General features: G+C 33.7%; 1 protein-coding gene across 2 annotated transcripts in view; it reads left to right on the top strand.

Moving 5' to 3' along the window:
* LOC114343996 (lachesin-like) overlaps positions 1 to 6,293 on the top strand; it is a 455,602-nt gene extending 449,309 nt beyond the window's left edge. The window contains exons 8-9 of one of the 2 annotated variants that reach the window (XM_050641201.1): positions 1,609 to 1,731; positions 3,305 to 6,293. In XM_050641201.1, the coding sequence (XP_050497158.1) occupies positions 1,609 to 1,731; positions 3,305 to 3,369 (188 nt within the window). In that variant the 3' untranslated portion in view covers positions 3,370 to 6,293. The remainder of the gene's footprint in view (positions 1 to 1,608; positions 1,732 to 3,304) is intronic. The other variant, XM_050641200.1, reaches the window with a different exon arrangement.
* The last annotated feature ends 17,266 nt before the right edge of the window (positions 6,294 to 23,559 follow it).

Genomic DNA, 23,559 nt, shown 5'->3' with positions numbered 1-23,559 from the left:
CCTATTAATTAAGTCTCTAATAGTTTGAATTTTTTCAATCTTCTTTCTTCATGTTCATGTAAGTCTTCAAACAACCGCCGTTGGATGTACAGACACTCTTTCGCGATATGTTGCACTATATTCATTTATGCACTATTGCACTGTTGGAATTGCTAGGTCTCGATCACGTAGTTGGGTACGTAGTACGGAGCATCAAGAATCAGCCTTATCGTCTTGTTTTGGAACCTCTGTATTATATTTATGTTGCTATTAGAAGCTGTTCCCCAGACCTGAATACCGTAGGTCCAAATGGGCCTTATAATGGCTTTGTAGACCAGTAGTTTGTTTTCTAGAGACAACTTAGAGTTTCTGCCGATGATCCAGTATAGACGGCTTAGCTTTAGTCCTATCTGTTTGCGTTTAGTGAAAATATGTTTTCGCCATGTTAGTCTTCTGTATAGATGGATTCCCAAGTATTTTACATCTTCGGCTTGAGGTAAATTGTTGTTGTTAAGTTGTACTGGTAGGCAAGTTTCTTTACGGAGTGTAAATGTTACATGTGTAGATTTTAGTTCATTTGCTTTCATGCGACATTTCGACAGCCATTTTTGTATCTTGTTAAGGCAGATTTGAAGTTGTCTTGATGTCATCTTTGGGTCTTCGTGTGAAGAGAGAGCAGCTGTATCGTCCGCAAATGTGGCTATTGTAACCATTGGTGTAGTCGGAAGATCACTTGTGTACAACAAATACAGGATAGGTCCGAGTACACTGCCCTGTGGTACCCCTGATTTTATGGCGTTCAGAGAAGAGTATTCTTGGTTTTGTCTGACAAGGAAGTGTCTATTGGTTAGGTATGATTTTAGTAACAGGAGGTGGGGATATGGGAGTAGCTTCTTAATTTTGTAGAAGAGTCCAATATGCCAAACTTTATCGAATGCTTGTGACATATCAATATATGCAGCAGAACAATAACGTTTTTGTTGGAAGTCATCGTCAATCTTGTTAACTATTCTATGTACTTGTTCGATGGTGCCATGTTTGTTTCGGAATCCAAATTGATAGTCTGGAATTAAGTGCATAATTTCAGCTATTGACATCAGCTTTTGGACGTATATTTTCTCGAAAATTTTGGAGATAGTTGTAGCAAGCTAATAGGTCGCAAGCTAATTATTGGTAGCAAGCTAATAGGTCTATAAAAGGTAACTTCTTCCAATTTTTTGCCTGGTTTGGGGATCATTATTATTTGTGCTACTTTTCAGATCTTTGAGTAGTACCCTAGTTTGAGGACGGCATTGAAGATATATGTTAGTAATTTAAAGCATTTGGGTGTTGATTTCTGAAGCATTTTTCCTGTGATAAGATCGTATCCTGGTGCTTTTTTAATGTTAAGTTCATTCATGATTATATTTCTGGTTTCACTTACTAGAATTTTTTTTATACGCAAGTCCATTTGGAAGGGTGCATTAAGTGTTTCGTCTATTTCTATATCTTCTGAATGCTGCTCTGGATCGTATGGACGGAATACTTTTTTAAGTGTTTAGTAAAGACTTCTGATTTTTCTTTGTCATTTCTTGGCGGAAATTAAATCTTAAATTAACTTTTATTACGATATTATATTTGTTGTTACAGGTTCGCAATATCAATCAAATTTAAATGAAATCGACAAATCAGAACACAAATCAAGTGCCAACTCGGACACCAAGGGTAATTTTTACGAAAACTCTTCAGAAAATATGGGAGGCAATATTAAATGTAAGTTTTTCAAATATAACTACAATTTCATTATTTTGTATGTAATTTTAGTTCCTCTCGTTAGGTCAAAAAGCAGGTCCACTATAATTGGCATATACACTTCTCCAAGAAATTAACGCACCACCTTAAAAATTGGTCATTTTTGATGTCTCGAATTTTCTAAACCTGTTGTGCGATTTATTTGTTTTTTAATATGTTATAGCCTTATTCTTTAACAATATCCTTGTAATAATATTGTTGCCAGACAGGTAAATTGTCATTGTTTACCGGATATACCAATCAAACTGTAATTTTTTCTCAAAGTTCGCATCGCCCTGTGGAATATTCTAGCATTTATAAAATACTAAAATTAAAACCAACTATAGCCTCATGTTTTCTTAACATTCTGTTTTTTGATACATTCGCTTATGTTGGATAATAAAAGAGTTAGGTACTTTAACAACTAGCTTTGTTTTTCATCAATACAGGGTGTTTTTAAATAAGTACGGCAAACTTTAAGGTGTAATTCTGCATGACAACATCATGACAGTTTGCTTTATAAACGTATGCCCGCAAATGCTCCATTTCCGAGATAGGGGCGTTAATATTTTTCTTGCAAACTGATCATTTATTTATTGCTATAAAACCGGTTAAGATATACAAATGAACTTTGGTGAGTTTTAAGAGGTAGTTATTGCGCATTTTTTTATATACAGTTAGGAATTTAATATTCACCATTGGCGCGCATACGGGTAATATGACCCTTATGTGCGCCAATGGTGAACATAAAATACTTAGTTGTATGTCAAAAAATGCACAATAACTATCGCTTAAAACTCACCAAATTTCATTTGCATATCTCAACCGGTTTTTGAGCAATAAATAAATCGTCAATTTGTAAGAAAAATTTTAACACCCCCTATCTCGGGAACGAAGTATTTGCGGACATTCGTTTAGAAAGCACACTCTCATTATTTGTACATGCAGAATTACCACTTAAAGTTTGCCATACTTATTTAAAAACACCCTGTATTGATGAAAAACAAAACTAGTTGTTAAAAACTTTATATAAATTATTTCTAATTAGCACCTTCGCCATTTTGTATTCTTAATGTTTAGTTGTTTAAAAAAGTAGATAACTTTTTTATTATCCAACATAAGCGATTCAATCAAAAAGCAGACTGTTAAGAAAACATGAGGCTATAGTTGGGTTTTAATTTCAATATTTCCTAAATGCTAGAATATTCCACAGGGTCACGCAAATTTTGAGAAAAAAATCACAATTTTATCAGCATTTTCTGACCTCTAGAACATTAAAAGAATACTACTCGTTTCAGTTTTTAGCTTTCATAATATTACTTGGAATTTTTTACTTATTTTTTATGGATACTCTGATTTTATTGTCCCATTTGATCGTTAATTATTTGTCATTTGACAAGTTAATGAAAGGTTTTCTGTGGCATATGGCTGCAAAAAGAACATAAAAACGTATATCTACTATGAGTTTCTACGCGATCGGATTCCGCAAAAACGTTGTTATTATTAATGATAACTAATATGAAGATATTAGTGATAAAATGTTTTTGTGTTTCAGTTTGCCTACCAACCCTTCTATCATCTTTAATCTGGTCAATCGTGATTTTGGGAGTGACCCGATGAATCATCAAAAGTTGAATAAAGTCAAAAAAGTGAGTGTTATTTCTTAAGAATGAACTCTTTAAAATGGAAACATGAGTGTAAAATGTACATTTGGCAGTTAATGTTTAAAGAAAGACTGAAAATTTGTTAGCTTCACGTATCACTGAAAAACATGGTAGGGTAAAATATTGCGAGATTGCAGGGTGCGAAGATGGCGTACTTGACGTATCCCGACGAAAATTTTGACTTCCTTAAACATAATAAATGTTTTCACAAAAATTAAAAAATTGGTCGATTTTTATATCGAAGGGAACAAATTTTTATGCCAGAATAATTCTTTCACTTTTAACCGTGTGCTAAAAATTCCAATCTATCTATCTAATCCTCGGCATATTCCTTCCCTATTAATTTCAATTGATGTCTATTCTGGGCGATCTGCATCCATTCCTTTCCTGCCGTTCTCTTAAGGTCGTCCGTCCATCTCATCTGTGGTCTTCCTCTTTTTCTTTTCTGTTCCTATGGTCGCCAGTGTAGAATTCGCTTATTCCATCTCTCATCTTTTGCCGCAGAGTGTGGCCGGCAAAGTTCCATTTTTAAGTTTCACAACCTATCTTGATCCATCATTCACCTTTGTTTTTTTGTCTGATCCATGAGTTTCTTTTCCTGTCTTTAAGACTGATACCCAGCATCAGTCTTTCCATTGCTCTTTGTGTTTTGGATATCCTATCGATGTTCTCCTTTGTAAAAGTCCATGTTTGTGAGCCTTATGCGATAACTGGTAATATGCACTGGTTGAATACTTTCGTTCGCATATATTGAGGGTACTTTTTATTTGTTTAGAATATATTATGATAGTTTTCCAAATGATGCCCATGCTAATCTAGTTCTTCTTTTTATTAATTTCTTTTGTTTGATTGTCCCTGTTCAGCTCTATTATCTGTCCTAGGTATATGTATTCTGCCACCTGCTCTAATTTATTCTGTTTGACTACTATTTCTAATTTGTCTTCTTGGTTTGTCATAGTCTTGGTTTTACTATAATTCATATCTAGACCTACCTCTGTCGCTTTTCTATCTAGTTCCTCAACTATCCTCTGTAACTCTTCCTTCTTATCTGTTATCAGGACTAAATCGTCTGCATATCTCAAGTGGTTCAAGAGCTCTCCATTTATTCTTATTCCATATGATTCACACTCTAATTTTTTTAATGTCTTCCATAGCCTGATTGAACAATTTTGGCGATATTGTGTCTCCTTGGCTGGCTCCTCTTTCCAATTTTATTGGTTCTGTCGTGTGTTCGTCCGTCAATTTTATTATGGTACTCGCGTTTTTGTATATGTTTGTTATTATGTCCGTATCTCTCTCTTCAATCCTGACCCCCCGGAGGGATTGTAGTGGTCGACGTGATGTCGTGTATTGTCCGTCTCCAAAGATCTCTGTCTCTGATCATTTCTTTTAACTCATGCATGGGTCTTTTGCATATTCCCGTAATTTGATCGATCCGTCTTGTTGGGGATCTTCATCGTGATCTTCGGCCTTCCACCTTTCCTTGTATAATGAGTCTTTCCATGTTTTCTGTGTTTGCTCTCATAACATGGCCAAAGTATTTTAATTGTTGGAGATGGACTTTACTGGAGAGTCGTTGGCTAACTTTAAGCTCTCTTAAAATTGAATTATTTGTTCGGTCGGTCCTTGTCCTTGTATGGTCGGTCCAAGGAATTCGTAGCAATTGTTTCCAACAGAACATTTCAGTGGCGTCTATCTTTCTTCTCTCCGAATTTCTCAGGGTCCAAGATTCACATCCGTAGGTCAGTATTGGGAATATTAAGCAGTTGAGATCAACCTCATCTTTAACGCTCTTGAAATTTGACAGTCCTTCCATATTGTGGTCATTTTTGCTAGATCACATCTACGTTTTATTTCTTCTTGTAGTGACCCTGTGTTTGTGATTAATGATCCCAGATATAAGTATGAGCTCACAACCTCAAACCGATCAATTGTGGTTATGTGTGGATGATTGTTATGTAGTCTATTCACTATCATGATCTTTGTCTTTGATATGTTTAATTGCAGACCAAATATTTGACTTTCGTTTTCAACCAGTCGTATAATATCAATCAGCTCTGCTTGACTATTTGCAAGAAGGGCTGTTGTCATCTGCAAAACGTAGGTTTTTTATTTTATGACCATTTATTGAGATGCCTTTTTCTTATCCTTCAAGTGCTCTTCTCATAATATGCTCTCCATATATATTGAATAACCGTGGAGACAGTATACAACCCTGTCTGACACCCCCTTCTGGATGAAATTCGTTTGAAAGTGTGTCAAGAACTTTAACTGATCCAGTAGTGTGTTCATATAGTTCAGTTATAAGCGAAATAAGGTGTTGAGGTACGCCTACTTCTTTTATTATGCACCATAAGTGTCTCCACTTGACCACAACAGGTGTTCTCTAGTACCTATACCTTTGGTAAATCCAAATTATGTCCGTATACCTGTAATCAATTCTGACGTTCTGTAGTGAGTTTTTGATGGCCCAATGTACTATGCTGTCAAACACCTTTTGGAAGTTTATGAATGCCATGTATAATGGGATTTGATATTGGTTCGACTTTTCAATCAGTATTTTTACCGCCATAAGATTTTAAATAGAACAATGAGTCAAATGAACCACACTGTGGAAGGACTTTACTTAGAATACCAAAATAAATTTATTTGTCATAGCTCGTATTCACCTATTGTCGCTATTTGTTTAGCAGATTTTTAGGGCAGTACAAATTTTCGTTACGTTACTGATATCCATATCAATCCCTTTTAGACTACAGGCCCATGTCAAAAATGGATGGGTCATATGAACCACCAAGTGACGTATACAGGACGATATAAGAGCATAAAATAATAAGATTCAGCACTATGCCGTCACTTGTAAGCAGTCCAACTGAGTGCTGGTGAGAATTCAAAAGTGCAGGTAGAGTGGGTACATTTTGGTCATATATTTTTGTACGGCATTTTTACCATCGATAGATCCATGAAAAATATTAAGAAAGCGCCCAGTGCCGTAAAAAATGGTGAGCCACAAATTTGGTAAATTTTTTTGATTTTCTGACAATTTTCAGGGTAAATTTGGTCATTTCATTCTGTACGGCATCAATTTCATACTGTTTCAATACAACTTCTAATCCATTATTCCGCAACGCCGTACAAAAATCATGCGACAAGGGGAAAAATCGAGGGTTGCAATCCCCTCTCTTTCCGTGGTCCGGAGGGTGATTTGAAACCACATAAAATTAATTTATTTTGAAAGTATTTTATGCATAGATAACATTATTTTACATGCCGTACATTTTCGTTTGTCCAAAGGTTTGTAGGGATAAAAAAGCTTAAGGGAAAATCCACAGAATGAAATGTAAGAAAAATCCATATAACGAAATGTAAGGTGAAATTTATAATGATATTTTTTTATACGGCATTTAGATAGTTCATTTTTACTTAATGCAATAATTTATAAAAAGTTACCGCCGTACAAATCTGAAAATTCATATTGATAAAAAGTAATAAAAATATTAAATAAATATAATTTACGTTATATTATATCGCTTAACGAGCAAGGTTATGTTACGACGTTTAGCATTTGTAGGCATATATCTACACCTGCCTGTAATACTGCACTGTGTGCTAAGTAGTCGTTTTCTAGTAGTAATTTTTCTAAAAGATAGTTGTTTTATTTATTCACATCATTACAATGAACCAAATCAATTATACAGGGTATTAGTAAATAAGTATGGAAAATTTTAAGGGCTAATTCTACATGAAAAATTAATATGGGCCATTCCACGAACATACGCCTGTTTTGGATTACTTCGACAACGAATATTTTACTGTGCAACATAAAAAGTACGAAAGTAAATGCCGCTAATAATTATTCCAATAAACAACAATGTAATTTGCAATTTACTTTCGTTCTTCTTATTTTGCACAGTAAAATATTCGTTGTCGAAGTAATCCAAAACTGGCGTATGTTCGTGGAATAGGGTATACCAGTTTGCTCTATAATCATATGTGCGCAAATGCTTAGTTTCGGAGATACGGGGTGTTGAAATTTATATTTCAAACTGCCAATGTATTTATTGCTTCAAGGCCAGTTGAGCTATGGAAATGAAATTTGGTGAGTTTTAGGAAGTAGTTATTACGAATTTTTTGACATACAATTTAGAATTTTGTATTCATCATTGGCGCGCTTACGGGCAATGGTCTGAATTATTTTAAAGAAAAAAATAGTAGCCACTGAGATATTTCGAATTAAAAATTATTTTTAAATTCCACGTTTAATTTTTGATAAAAGATCTTTCTTGCCTTTTTTTCATATGATGCACCGTTTTTATGCAGAAAAATAAAACATCTTGGCGCGTATTTTTCATTTCTTAATACATCATCAAGAACTATCCAATATAATAATACTAAACTAGAACAATAACAGAAAATATTACTAATAAGATTTCAACTAGGTGCAAAGCTGCAAGAAATGTTTAAAATGAACTCCTTTATAGATAACAGAAGAATTTTATATTCATCATTGGCGCGCGTACGGGTAATGGTCTGAATTTTTTGAAGAAAAAAATAGTACGTCACTGAGATACGTCAAACTAAAAATCATTTTTGAATTCCTCGTTCAATTTACGACAAAAAAATTTTCTTTCCTTTTTTTCATACGAGGCGCCGTTTTTATACAAAAAAATAAAACATCTTAACGCTTACCAAGTATTTGAGGTAGTTTCCATATGCATAGAAACTTAGTTCAAATACTTTGTAATCGTTAAGATGTTTAATTTTTTTGCATAAAAACGGCGCCGCATATGAAAAAACTGCAAGAAAGATTTTTTGTCGTCAATTGAACGAGCAATTTAAAAATGATTTTTAGTTTGACATATCTTAGTGGCGTACTATTTTTATCTTCAAAAAATTCACCATTACCCGTACGCGCGCCAATGATGAATATAAAATTCTTCTGTTACCTGTAAAGGAGATCATTTTAAACATTTATTGCAGCTTTGCACCTAGTTGAAATGGTATTAGTAATGTTTTCCTGTTATTGTTCTAGTTTAGTATTATTATATTGGATAGTTCTTGATGATGTATTAAGACATGAAAAATACGCGCCAAGATATTTTATTTTTCTGCATAAAAACGGTGCATCATATGAAAAAAAAAGGCAAGAAAGTTTTTTTATCACAAATTAGACGTGGAATTTAAAAATAATTTCTAATTCGAAATATCTCAGTGGCGTACTATTTTTTTCTTTAAAATAAGGGAACTTGCATATATTTTTAAATATTAAAATAATATTAAAAAACATAAGGGCAACATCATCTTAAAACGAATGCATGCAAAAAAAACAAATATTTTTAACCCATACGCTTATTACGAGGCTTTGAAAAAGCTATAACATTCAAATTTCTTCAGAGGCGCGTAAACGGGTCTGACGTCACGACTCACGATCTACCTGCTAGAGTTCTATGAGTCGACAACAAAGCCGCTAGGATATTTCAAAATTTATTTATAAATTCATTCGCATTTACTCAAAACTCTCATGTAGTAGGTGATTGTAAATAAAAGTGCAAAAGAAAAAAAGGTATTTCGGGGATTGTATTAATTCCATTTTAATCGTATTTAATTGGATATTCCAAGGTAGAAGGTACTGTTGTTCTAGTATTGTTTCAAACTGAAATTTATCAATTTAAGTGCTACTTTATAAAGTATATAAACGCATAATATGACTGATGAGGGTTTTTCAAAAGGCCAATCTGACAATCTACAGTTGATGTCTTCATGGTGGTAAATTTTATAAAAAGCAGTGAAAGTTATTCTATTGGAGAAATGCGAGGTGTTAAGGCAAATAAGTAAGTATTATTAATAAGCATGTTTAACCTGTTTATAACAATAGATTTAGTTACTCTTACATTTATACTTAACTAAAAGTTTTGTTTATTTTTAAGTTAATTTTTTCTTCTTTGTTATAAATTTAAAATATTTATAAATGATAGGTTTTAGTTTTGTTTATTACAAAATATTACGACCAGAAATATATTTGGATCATTTAATAACCAATAGACAACAAAATAACCAATGTTACAATGTACAATGCACAATATGCACAAGTATAGTTGCAAATATATCCTTGCATTTTTTAATAAATATGATATAAATAGGTAGGTATATAGGTATTTAATTTTGTCCAAACTTTATATGTTGGCATATATTGGCATTTGAGATAGGTTGTAAAATAAAAATGTATTTCCCTAAACTAAAAATAATATTATAAATGAATGAGTCTTTAAAATTTCAAAATATTGTCTGTACAGGACGCGCCTGGCACTAGCCAAACGAGAATAGTGGTAAACATCATGGCTGGTGACGTCAGACCCCAGCGCGCGCTTTTGAAGTTGTTTGAAAGGGTAAATTTGGGCGCGTAATTATTATCAGTCGTTGTACGTACACTATTAATTGTTAAGACGAAATATTTTGAATATGATATTTTTAAACACAAATTAACAATTTTATGCAAAAATATTTTTATGTGCAATTTCCCTATTCAGACCATTGCCCGTAGGCGCGCCAACGATGAATACAAAATTCTTAATTGTATGTCATAAAATTCGTAATAACTACCTCCTAAAACTCACCAAACTTCATTTTCATAGCTCAACTGGTCTTGGAGGAATAAATAAATTGACAGTTTGAAATAAAAATTTCAACACCCCGTATCTCCGAAACTAAGCATTTGCGGACATATGTTTATAGAGCAAACTGGCATTAATTTTTCATATAGAATTAGCCCTTAAAATTTTTCATACTTATTTACTAACACCCTGTATACATGTATCACTAATGTTTGAAGTATATGTATATTAAACCAAATAGTATACAAAATTGTTGATATTGGGATTTACAGTTTCAATTCTTGGATATTATATACCTACACACCCTTTAACTTCAGTTACACGTCATAATTATAATGATTTTATCATATTATTATCAATAATTGTTCTCTTCAAAAATATGTTTAAAAAAATACCGTACAGTATCAAATGACCCTAAAGTACTACACCTTTAAAATGGTAGCGTCATTTTCATCAGCCTAACAGATATGGTCTGCATTAAAATGTACGGCATGATTTTTTCCTAATTTATTTATCTTAGTACTATTTAAAACAAAGGATAAATGTAGAAAATTGCTATATTTTATTAATCTATGAATATTTAAACTTTTGCAATAATTTAAAAAATTTCTGTTTTTGTATTTCTCTATAATTTTTTTTAACAGTTTCTTTTAAACGGCAATACTATATAACAATTTTATTTTACAATATCATATTAAAAAAAAAGTTGCTGTACAGAGTCAAATGATTTTTTTAGCTTTATAAATCAAGTATACCATGAAATTAATGAACAATACTTTTTTGACGGCATTATTTTTAATAGTACTTTTGAGTGCTAGATAATGTTTTGGAACCGAAGCCGTACTTTTTCAAATCACCCCCCGGACCACGGAAAGAGAGGGGATTGCAACCCTCGATTTTTCCCCTTGTCGCATGATTTTTGTATGGCGTTGCGGAATAATGGATTAGAAGTTGTCTTGAAACAGTATGAAATTGATGCCGTACAGAATGAAATGACCAGATTTACCCTGGAAATTGTCAGAAAATCAAAAAAATTTACCAAATTTGTGGCTCACCATTTTTTACGGCATTGGGTGCTTTCTTAATATTTTTCATGGATCTATCGATGGTAAAAATGTACAAAAATATATGACCAAAATGTACCCACTCTACCAGCACTTTTGAATTCTCACCAGCACTCAGTTGGACTGCTTACAAGTGACGGCATAGTGCTGAATCTTATTATTTTATGCTCTTATATCGTCCTATATACGTCACTTGGTGGTTCATATGACCCATCCATTTTTGACATGGGCCTGTAGTCTATTTTACCTACATGTCCTGCTTAAGAGTTTCCTCTGAGGTCTTCTTTGGTCTTCCTCTCCTACACCTTCCAGAAAGTTAAACTTGAATACTTATAAACCTGTTAGCCAACTTGTTCCTGTCTCTCCTAATGTTTTCCACACTTCCCCAGGAACACCATTTGCTCTAGCTGCTTTTATCATTTAGCATTTTACAATAATTTGAAGCTGTCATTGCTATGTTCTTCGGTGATAATTTAAAATAGATGTCTTGTATATTGTTGAATATTATTATCCTAACAATTATTCTGTAATATAATATTTATCAATGTTTGTGGGTAAATGTAAAGTTATATGGAGCCACTAAGATAATTCCTAATTTGAGTAAGTTGCGAAAACTAAACCCTTCGGGTTAGAATTTTGGTGACTTTTCGAGAATTCTTGGATTAAATGATTTTTTTTATATTACATTACGTTTTATAGACAAATCAACTCATCTATTATTTAGGGACTTGACGAAAGCTTGATACTATAACCCTATTTATACTATGGCAAGTACTGGAAAGCTCATCTATGAATATTAGCTTTGTGAAAGCAATTCAACGATTCTACAACGATTTTCTATAAAAAATAAAGATTAATAACCAGTTCTCCGAGAATTTTAGGGTAAATAAGTGACTAAGGCAAGGCTGTAGTTTATCTCCAGCACAATTCAAAATCTACCTGAATGGGCACTGAAGAAATGGAGGAGATGATGCTGTAGAATAAGTATACGATTAAACAATGACATCGCACAGGACCAGGAAGATCTGCAATTCGTGACAAAGCGATAATTACAAGAACATAAGCGATGGGGTCTAAATGTTAACTCAACAAAAACGAAATACATGTGCATAGGTGGAATTAAGAACGATGAACTAACCTTAGAAGACGGAAATGTAATTTCGTCATGTTCCGAATATATCTATTTGGAGATAAAGATGGAAAGAAATGGACGGACTGAAACAGAAATCGAAGAACGAAACATAAAAGAGAAGAAAATATTAAAACCCACTACCCTGGTCAAAAACTATATCTTAAACATAAAAAATACTACAGTATTTTCAAAAACGTTGTACTTATTAATGCGAAACTTGTCTAAGAGAACACAACAAAAACTTCTTATTCTGGAAATGGATTTTTGGCGCAGATCAGCAGACTTATCCAGAATGATGCACGTATCAAATGAAGGAATAAGACAAATCTTGGACAGAGAAACCACCATCGTAGACGAAATACAGCTTATTTGGTACGGACATGTACAGAGAATGACAGACCATCGCCTACCGAAGTAAATATTGGATTGGCAGCCACCTGAGTGAAAAAACGAGGAAAATCGAAAAGAACATGGCTTGATGGAGCCCAAAAGGCAACGCAAGAGAGAGACCTACTACCAGGAAACTGGGGCGATAGATGTGAATGAAGATTGAGAACCGGAAGGCACAGGGCGCTATAAACGGACACTAAATATACATAAAAGTTGTATATAGACCGGTCTGGTTAGACTCAAAAATAGGAGTGAGATTACAATAATTACCATCAAGCTGAAAATTAGCAGGATTGTTCAAATACATCATAAATGAATTCTAAGCAGTCCTCATAAATCCGACCCGAGCTAAAAAATTTACGCGTTGTCAAAGGTCACCAAATATAGTTTTTAGCGATTTTCAGCGAAACGGTAAGTTTTATCATAAAATTAGTTCTAACAAAAAATGTAGATTAGATAATTATCTATAAAAAATATCTTAATAGTTTTTTTCCTAAGAGCCCTGTTTTTGAAATACAACGATTCAAAGGGTTGAACGAGTTGTAATCGTCATAATATGTATTAGTACACCAAGTAATCACTGAAGCTGTAATACAAGTAAACATAATATTCTATCGGTCACCTTAACTTATATTGCACATAATAATATATTATAAATATGATAATGTTTCTCCTACACAGCTTGCGGTCTACCGAGGGATGCAATGTATAAGCTGTATTATATTACAGTGCCAACAAAAAAATCTTTACAAAGTGAAACTAACGCGAAAATAATAAGAATTATTTCAATTTTACGGCTTATTCCCAACAAAAATAGTAAATTAATATGACAAAGTATTAACTTATAATAATTCTTCTTACTTATGCGTTTATTCAATTTGTAAAGATGGGTTTTGTCGGAATAAACACGTTCTATCGGTATGTCGGCTAATCTAATAACCCTACCTATTCTTTTCTCAGAAGGGTTTGAACATCATAATGAAAGCCATCTTTCTAGGCAAAATGTTTATGGCTAAATACTAATACACATTTTAATATACAATAAACTTTATGCAAATTACACCGTAATCTTCCTGGGTGGCGAAATCCTTCAGGTAGATGACGTAATGATAATTGAAACAGCCATAGAGCAATTATTCAATTTAACAAATACAACTATTGTTGTAGGTGAAGATGTAGACTTGCTCGTATTACTCACTGCTCGAACTTCAATCGAAAAAACTATCTTTATTTTAAAACCTGGAGAAGCTCAACACCAATCGGAAATATATTCATCGAAAAGTTTATCTACTTTTGCAAAGTGTCAAAATCATAATACTATTTTTACACGTAATAACTGGCTGTGATACGACATAGGTATTTTTCAGGAGGGGTAAAACGACTGTTTTTAAAATGTTTGAAAAACAATATTAACTTGAATGTGCTGAAGTTAAAAAAAACTAATTCAACTCCACAAGAAGTTATTTCCAACGGAATAAGCTTTCTTCTCTATATGTATGGAGCGCCTAAAAAAACTACGTGCTTAGATAAGTTTCGATATGCATGTTTCTTTAAAAATACTAGAAATAAAAAACAAGTGCAGTTATCTTGTCTTCCTCCAACCTCAGCGGCTGCTCATCATCATCTTTTTCGGGTATATTACCAAGTTCAAGTGTGGCTTGGTTATCAGCTAGATCCAAAAGACTGGGGATGGAAATTAGTCGACAGTTCATTAGAACCAATTCAAACTTTACTCCCCCCTGCGCCGGAAAAACTCATGAACACAATTTTTTGCAACTGTAAAAAGGGGTGTAGCGCTAAATGTGGTTGCAAAAAAGTTGGACTGTTTTGTTCAGTAGCATGCACTAATTGTCAAAACCGGTCGTGCTCCAATGTTGAATCACCAACAATTGAGGATTAATTTGATTCTATCGAGGAGCCATGCGATGTGTCATTATTGGGGCAATTTACTTGCACCCAGGATGAACAAAAAGAAGATCAAGGAGAAGAGGAAGCAGAAGTATTAGAAAATTATGAAAAAGTTGGATAAATTTCCCTTTTTTTTTAATTTATACAGCTTTTTATAATTTTTATCATTTTTAACCCTTGCCAATATCAATTATTCAATAGCTTCAAATTAAAGAGAATCATAACAGATCCGTGGAATAGGCCCACTGGAGAAACCACGTTAAAAGACGCGCTAAGTACACTACCTCAAAGGTGGTGTGGAAACCTGTGCGCATATTATGACGATTACAACTTTTTGAATCGTTATATCTCAAAAATGGTGGCTCTTAGGAAAAAAAGTTATATGATATTTTTTATAGATAATTACCCAATCTACATTTTTGTTAGAACTAATTTTATGATAAAACTTACCGTTTCGCTGAAAATCGCTAAAAACTGTATTTGGTGGCCTTTGACCCCCGCGTAAATTTTTTAGCTCGGGTCAGATTTATGAGGACTTTTTAGATTTCATTTATGATTTTGAACAATCCTGCCAATTTTCAGCTTGATAGTAATTTTTGTAACCTCGGATGTGTAAGTTGACCAGATTATATATATATATATATATATATATATATATATATATATAGCATTTAGGCTCTGAACAATATTTTGTGGTGCATGTTCTTCACGCGCTACTCCGTCCATAAGAATACTTAAGAGAATGGATGGATTCTTTTTCTGAAAATAATCTTAACGCAGTTTTTTTAAAAGCCTTTGTATAATATTTGTAATTGAATATAAAGTTGGTTTCAAAATTTTTATTTTAATATTGAATAACTGAGAATTTTCATGACAGAAAAAATGTGAAGAGATCAAATGCTACATGATGTTTTTCTGCACCAACAAACAATGTTTTAGGTGGACAAAACACACGCTAAATACATTGAAATTTCACAACATACCTAATTAGGATTTTTTCTTTCGATTGCTCGTCATATCTATCAAATAAAATATCATTTTGAAACTATATAACTAAATATAAAAATAGTCTTTAAGTTTGCTAAAACTCGGATTTGAAATAAAGTCAAAATTTTCATAGAAACTAATTTTTGATGGTTTCGAAGGTGATTGAATTATTAAAAGATCTAGGAAAAATTAATAATATGTAAAAATTTCAGTTACATGAGCAAACAATTGCTGTTTTGTAAACTAGTTTTAAAACTACTTCAAAATTTTCTGTAAAATTATTGGTTTACTAAATATTTAAAAGACGAATTTTGCTTATTTTTTAACTCCCCTTGGCCCCGTAATTACTAGTGCTACAAAAGATACACTATATAGTGCTACAAAAATGTCAACTCTTTTAAATGAAATATATAAAGAAATTAATGAAAATGACGGTTTCCTTACAATATATTGACACAACGATGCCCAGACGTAAATAACTTATACAACTTGTTAAAGTCAAAAACATTGATTCACCAACTTTTACTATCATCAAAGGGCTCCAGTAAAAATCGAAGAAAGATCAACAGAAGAAATGACTATAAAATATGGGTCAGTCAAGGTTGTAGTCTATCACCAACTCTATTTTACCTACACTCGGAACATATAATTAGAAGACTCTTGAAAACGGAAATATTGATATAAATTCTCTCCAAAACACGAAAAAACAAAATTTTAATTAGTGGACTCAGAATACTGATGCCGCTTAAGACTAATTCATAAACATCTCATGACTTCTCAAGATTCACCTTCGGTATATCAATAAAAACAGAAAAAGTATTGGTCTGAGTTGAAATCTGCAGAAACTCCTCGGTCCGCCAGATCAATTCCAAAATCTTATCAATTACGCTTGTTATAAACTGGGACCAAATACAATATGTACCAGCTTCTGGTATTGTAAAATCGTAGCGTTGAAGACAGACAAATGCATTGACTCTGTAATCTCAGAGATTTGTTTAATTGTTCGTCAAATCGACTTTGTAGAGCAACTGTAAACAGAATACAAATAGTCATGATGATCACAACCTTCGAAAGAAGAGGGTACATTAAGATGATAAAGATGACCTTTGTTAAAACCATAGATAAAACTCGGGGAAAATAGGTAAAGACAATTTTTTAAAGTTTCGTGCGTGTGTGTTCCACAAGGTGAAACAAATAAGGGGGCAAAAGTATGTAAACAATGTCTGAAATTTCGATTATTTCCCATGATATTGACATGGAATTTTGTGAGAGTGATATTATAAAGTTTAAAGTGAAATAATAATCTCCTGATTGAAAAATAATCAGTTTTACTTATATGAGTGTATTTTTAAATCATAATTAGCTAAGACACGTAGTTTTTGTAGTATACAGGGTGTTTCATTAAGAATTGTCCATATCATAACTGGAGAAACCTTAGCACAAAATATGAAGATTTAACCCAAAACACTTAAATAAAATATTCTTCCTTACCGAGATACAGAGTGTTTTATTAGAAATATTCCAAAGTGATTTTAGCCCATTGTTTTAATAACTTCCAATATTTTTGTTCGAACTTGACAAACAGTTTACACATGTTAGGATACTCTAACTAGTGTTAAAATATAGTTTTCCGCTGTTACCAGAGGCGTGCTGTAGGAATATATACTTAATTTTCGCCCCTTTTCCCCCTTCACAATCTACGCCACTGTCGTAATAATCATTTCAGCATGTTTTTTTGATGCCCTGTTACTTTTTACATAAATATCACATTTGTGTCTCATTGCGATAGAGTAAGTACTTTTCTAGTTATTTGCGATTATGGGTTCCATAAGACTATATATTTATGAACTTTAAATTGTTACAAATGTTCAATTGTTCACAAATTGTAATTAATTGTTACAATGATTGATTGTTACAAATGTTAAATTTAATATTACAAATGTTACAGGAATGTCGCTATTGACCTTTGGGTGGATGCGACTTTGTCTTTTTAAATAAAAAAAAATGAATCCTATAAGACTATGTATTTTAAACTACATTGAATAAGATTATGTGTTTAAGATACATAATTTATTGAATCCCTTACATTAAAACGCAAATAAATTGAAAACTACTGACTCTATCGCATTGAGACAAAAGAATGATATTTACGTAAAAAGAAACGAAGAATCAAAAAAACATGCTGAAATTATTATTACGGCAGTGGCGTAGATTGTAAGGGGAAAGAGGCGAGAATGATGTACATATCCCTACAGCACGCCTCTGGTTACAGCGAAAAACTATCTTTATCACTATATAAAGTATCCTAAGATGTGTAAATTGTGTGTCAAGTTTGAACAAAAAATATTAAAAGGTGCTTTCACAATGGGCTAAAATCATTTTAGAACATTTGTAATAAAACACTCTGTATCTCGGTAAGGAAGAATATTTTATTTAAGTGTTTTGGGTTAAATCTTCGTATTTTGTGCTAAGGTTTCTCCAGTTACGATATGAACAATTCTTAATGAAACACTGTACATTGTACATCGTACATAGGTACTGCAAGAAATTTGAAGACTAACATGTATTTCGGTAAGTATCAAAGCCTAATAATTTAACTGGTGATTTCAAAAATTTTTCGTGTGTGAATGCTAAGATAGTCAATGGTATTGTGCTGTCTGTAGTGAATAACCATTTTTCAGGCAATGTTTTCTCTGTATGTATTGAAGTAATAGATTTAGTCTTAGTACAGTGTCACTGTATCGAGCTCATTAAGATGGTTAGCAATAAATATCTTAGGGTTAAACTCTACGCACTATTACACAAAAAATTAAGAATATTTGAAATCTGTTAACTAACTTAGTTCGTTTTTAAATATTTTTTGAGATATAACGGTCTTGTTCCAAGGTAGCGCATGTTGTTTAAAAAAAAATTGAGCTTTCGTCAATAAGTTCATTATTAAATTATATTATATTAAATTGTTTTATAATATGGTAGAACTGATAAACTTCTTACCCTTGTAGATAACCGTCTAGATTAAAAGGTATAAAAAACAAAAATAAAATAAATCTACCTGCTCCTGACAATTAAAAATAATTGCGCTTCTCCAAGTTTCTTAACAGACTGTGAAAAACATCCATTTATACATAATTATTTCTTAACTAATTAAAGGTTGTGAAGCCTGAAAACTTTTTATTCACTTTGATCCCGAGAATTTGCTGTTTATTTAGCGCCTTGTCTCAGGACATCATTTTTAAATTGGAAAAAACCCTAACACTAAAACGGGGCAGAAAATTATTGTAGGTTAGATTAAAATATGGAAACGTGGTATGGTACACACGAGACTAGATAGAAAATTCTTTGTAGAATATGAATTTAGTTAGATGAATAATTCGTTTATACGTACTCAACTTTTGAGTACACGACAATTAAACCGAAATCATTATACCGAAAGCAGTAGACCGTACTCATTGGACCGAGAAACACTTTACTGAAATCTCACTAGACCGAACAGCATTAGACCGAAATGGTACATAAATTAAAAAAGATTGCAATAAATTATGCAAATATTTTTTATATCTGTCTTTTTGTTTATAGTATTTTTTTGTATTATTTTATATATCATTATCATCATCAATGGTGCTACAGCGTTATGAAAGAGCCTCGACCTTCCCAAGTCTATAACGCCAGTCAGTCCTATCCATTGCCCACCGTTGCCAGTTTGCTGCACCTATTTTTCTCCCATCCTCGTCTACACCATCCTTCCATCTGAGTTTTGGCCTACCCCTATTTTTACTCCCCACAGGCTTTGACATAAGGATTCTTCTAGGAGGGTTGTTCTGCTGTGATCTTGCTGGATGTCCTGTCCATCTTAGTCTTCCTTTTCTTATAAGAGACACTACGTCTTTACTACCAAATATATGTTTATATCTGTGGTATACCTCGTAGTTGTATCTCCTCCTCCAAACACCATTTTCACAGATGCCACCAAATATTTTTCTCAGGATCCTTCGTTCAAATATAAGCAGAAGGTTTTCATCTGCCTTGGAGATGGTCCATGTCTGATCCATATGTCAACACTGGTTGTATAAGGGTTTTGTATATGGTTATTTTTTTTTGGCTTAAGTTTCTGCTTCTCATATGTCTACTCAGTCCAAAATAGCATTTGTTTGCTAGGATTATCCTTTGCTTGATTTCTTCCGTCATGACGTTCTCCTTGGTGATCAGGGAGCCTAAGTATGTGAAATTGTCCACCACTTTAAAGGTATAGTTATCAACCGTGAATTGGTGACCGATGTTTCTGGCTCTATTGTTGGGTGTTGATGCCATCATCTTAGTGTAGGCCCATATTTTTTGGGGCACTTGAGAATGTGGTATACATTTCTTCTAGCTTGCGTGTTGTGCAGGCAACTAGGTCCACATCATCTGCATATGCCAAAATTTGTGATGATTTATTAAAAATATTTCCTCTTTTGTCTATTCGGGCATCTTTAACTGCCTTTTCCAGAGCTATGTTGAAGAGGAGACACGCCAGCTCATCTCCCTGTCGCAGCCCAACACGCGTTTCAAACGCCTCTGATTGTTCGGCCTGAATTTCGACTTTGCAAACAACTTTACGCATTATTTTAAATATAGACTGTGTAAATTGTTACTCTGTACCGTCTGATATGATATAATTTTCATCCGTTAAACAAATTAGTGAAGGTAAAATTAAATTAAGGGCAGAGTGACGTGTGAATGAAGATTTACCGAAAACAAATAACTCTGTGGAAGGATGGCATAGAGGTTTTCAGAACCAAATTTGTGCAAATCATCCAAGTATTTGGAAATTTTTTGAAGCACTGCAGAGAGAACGAACTAAGAATAGAACAACCTTTAGCTGGCGAACAACCACCCACAAGCCAGAAAAAATACAGATATTCTGCTGGCAGATTAAAACGCCTCGTCGGTAACTTTGATGCTCATGGTAACATACTTCATTACTTAAGGCGGATTGCACAGAACTTTAATTTTTAATATTTAATTTTTAGTATTGTACATAATAAATTCAGAAATAAACCAAAAACCAATAAAAACAAAAAATAAACCAAAAACAAAGCAAAAAAAACAACCCCTAAACTTGCCAGTACTTTATGCTGCCAGTCATAAGCCTGGATAAAGTGTGAAAGGAGGTTGATGTTACCCTTGCTCAGAATAGAATCCTGTTTGAGCACCCTGTATTATGGTATTATGTAACTAATGCGTTTCGGTCTCCTGCTTTTCGGTCTCCTACTGTTCAGTCTAGTGGGGTTTCGGTAAAGTGCTTTTCGGTCTAATGATTTCGGCCTCTTTACAGTAAACCCAACTTTTGTTATGTGTTTTTGGCCGAATAACACACACTCATTTTTTTTCATGAAAAAATGTTTCAAGTTCAATAGGTGTCCTATAATAAAAGGGTGCTGATCGCGAATGTGTGCTTAAGCAGCACTTGAGGTTTTAGGCAAAATATGTTTGCTTTTGTTTATATAAATTCCACAAAAAATATTTATTGAAACTATATTTAATAGAAACTTGCACTGCAAAATTGAGTTGTTCATAAAAACAACAAAATGCAATATAATCTACATTAGACAATCGTTGATTTTATTTGAATAAAATTTTTCTTTTTTTACGTGAAAACTGCGTTTTGTATTTTTGTTTTTGTGGATTTTTGTGAGCCTGTCCATCTTCAAGGTCCAGCAGTAATCAAGCCAATTCTAATGTTCCGTCTCCCTTGGTAACATCTCTCATCTCCTTTATGTCTTGATAAACCTCTCTCCCTGTACTTCGCTGATAGCTCCAAGATTTTCGGGATTTTCAGGATAACATGGGAATCTTAAGAATCAAAAATAAAGTAGTCAATCGTAGTAGTCTAAGTAGCCAAGATAAGAGGAGGAAGGAGTATAGGAAGAAGAAGAGTGTCCTTCTTTTTCTTGTTCGGCACTACAGCCCAAATTGAGCCTTGGCCTCCTTTATTTTTTGCCTCCACCCTTGCTTGTCTGTGGCTGCTCTTCTCCATACACGGACTCCTAAAAAGGCTTGTGCGTCGCTGTTTACTATGTCTTCCCAGCGCTTTCTTGGCTTTCTAACCGATCTCTTTCCCTGCATTCTAGCAGTCAGTGCTCTTTTTGGTAGACTATCTTCTCCCATTCTTATCACATGTCCGGTCCATTGCAATATTTGTATTCTAATGAAGTCTGACAGGGGTGCTTCCTTATAAAGTTGATAAAGTTCGTTGTTGTATCGACTTAGGAAGATTCCGTTTTCCCTCACAGGTCATAGTATTCTCCTCAGTACTTTCCTTTCGAATGTGTCGAGTTTGTTTTTGGATGTTTCTTTCCCAGGCCCAGGCTTCACTGCCATAGCATGTTATTGGTCGAATTAAAGTTTTATAGATTCTCAGCTTTGTATTTCGGTGGACACTTTTAGACCGAAATATATGGGAGAGGCAAAATAAGCTCTGTTTGCCTACGTTATTCTCTTCCGTATTTCTCCATCTTCTGATCCGTCGGCATTTATTTCTACTCCCAGGTATGTAAACTTTCCAACCGTTTCAATATCATCTTCATGTATAATGTTTTGTGGTACTATATTTCTTCTCGTCTGAGTCATTATTTTTGGTTTCTCTGTATTAATTTTCAGACCTAGCATTTTTGTTTGTGTTTTTAACTCTGCGTATGTTGCCTGTGCTCCTGTTGATGTTCTACTCATAATATTAATATGTATCATCGTATCATCGGCTTAAGCGGCCAGTTGAACCGTTCGGTTGGTCAGTAGGTTTCCTCGTCCAGTTTGCATTTGCCTAACCGCATACTCCAGTGCCAGGTTAAACAATGTTGGGGCCAGCCCATCTCCCTGCTTTAGTCCCTGCGAAATATTGAAAAAGTCTGTCCGGTGGTTTTGAATTCGTACATATGCCTGAGTTTCATCCATTGCGGCTTTAATGAGTTTTATTAGCTTGTGTGGTATTGCCAATTCAGCCAATATATAGTATAGTTGTTTGTTCCTTTTGACTGAGTCGTATGTCTGTTCGAAGTCTACAAACACGTTGTGAACATCAATATTTTGTTCCCATTATTTGCTCAAGATCTGTTTGGCTGTAAATATTTGATCCAGTGTCGATCTTCCCCGTCGGAAGCCCGTCTCATACTATCCAATAATATTTTCTGCTAGTGGTTGGAGCCACTGGTGTATAATATACTTGAGGACTTTATATGCTTTACATAGTAGAGAGATTCCACGGTAGTTTTTGCACTGGATTTTGTCTCCTTTTTTATAGATTGGGCATACTATACTGTTCTTCCAGTCGTCGGATATTTTCTATTCTTGCCATATGTCGTTGATGAGCGCGTGGATGTGACTTGCTAGGTGGTCGCCACCTACCTTATACAGCTCTGCTGGTATTTCGTCAACTCCCGGAGCTTTATTGTTTTTCTGGGCCGTAATAGCTTTGAGAACTTCCTCTATAGTTGGAGCTTCTACTCCATTATCTACTTCATTCTCTTCTACGTAGTTCATACCCATTTCTTCTTCCATGTCTACTTGTGTTCCAAGAAGGGTCTGAAAATAATGCTTCCAGGTTTCTGCGATTTTCTGTTGGTCACTGATTAGTTGCCCACTTTCATCTTTACATAGACTTGTTTGAGGTTTATACCCAAGAGTTTATACTCAAGAAGAGTGTGCTGGTTCAAGAATTTAAGGGACTCGTTTAAATGCAGTTCCATAGAACTCTTCACAGCAGCGGTAGATAGAGTGAAGGTAGTGATGATAATATCTAACCTCCGATTGGGAGACGAAACTTAAAGAGGAAGGTAATCCTTGTATCCTTCCTGTTCTTATTTTTGTAGTTTAGACCTTAAAACTCTTCAGAGCAGCGGTAGATAGAGTGAAGATAGTGATGATGATATACAACCTCTGATCGGGAAACGGCACTAAAAGAAGAAGTCAAACATTGTATCCTCGCTGTTCTTATATATGGAGTTTAGACTTAGATATTTGCTAACGCGCTAGTCTCTCCAGACTCCATATCTGCTAAAAGACTGCACCAAATTTTAGAT

Source organism: Diabrotica virgifera, chromosome 10 (genome assembly GCF_917563875.1).
Source record: "Diabrotica virgifera virgifera chromosome 10, PGI_DIABVI_V3a".
Classification (NCBI taxonomy): Eukaryota; Metazoa; Arthropoda; class Insecta; order Coleoptera; family Chrysomelidae; genus Diabrotica; species Diabrotica virgifera.
This window is presented reverse-complemented; position numbering and strand designations above follow the sequence as displayed.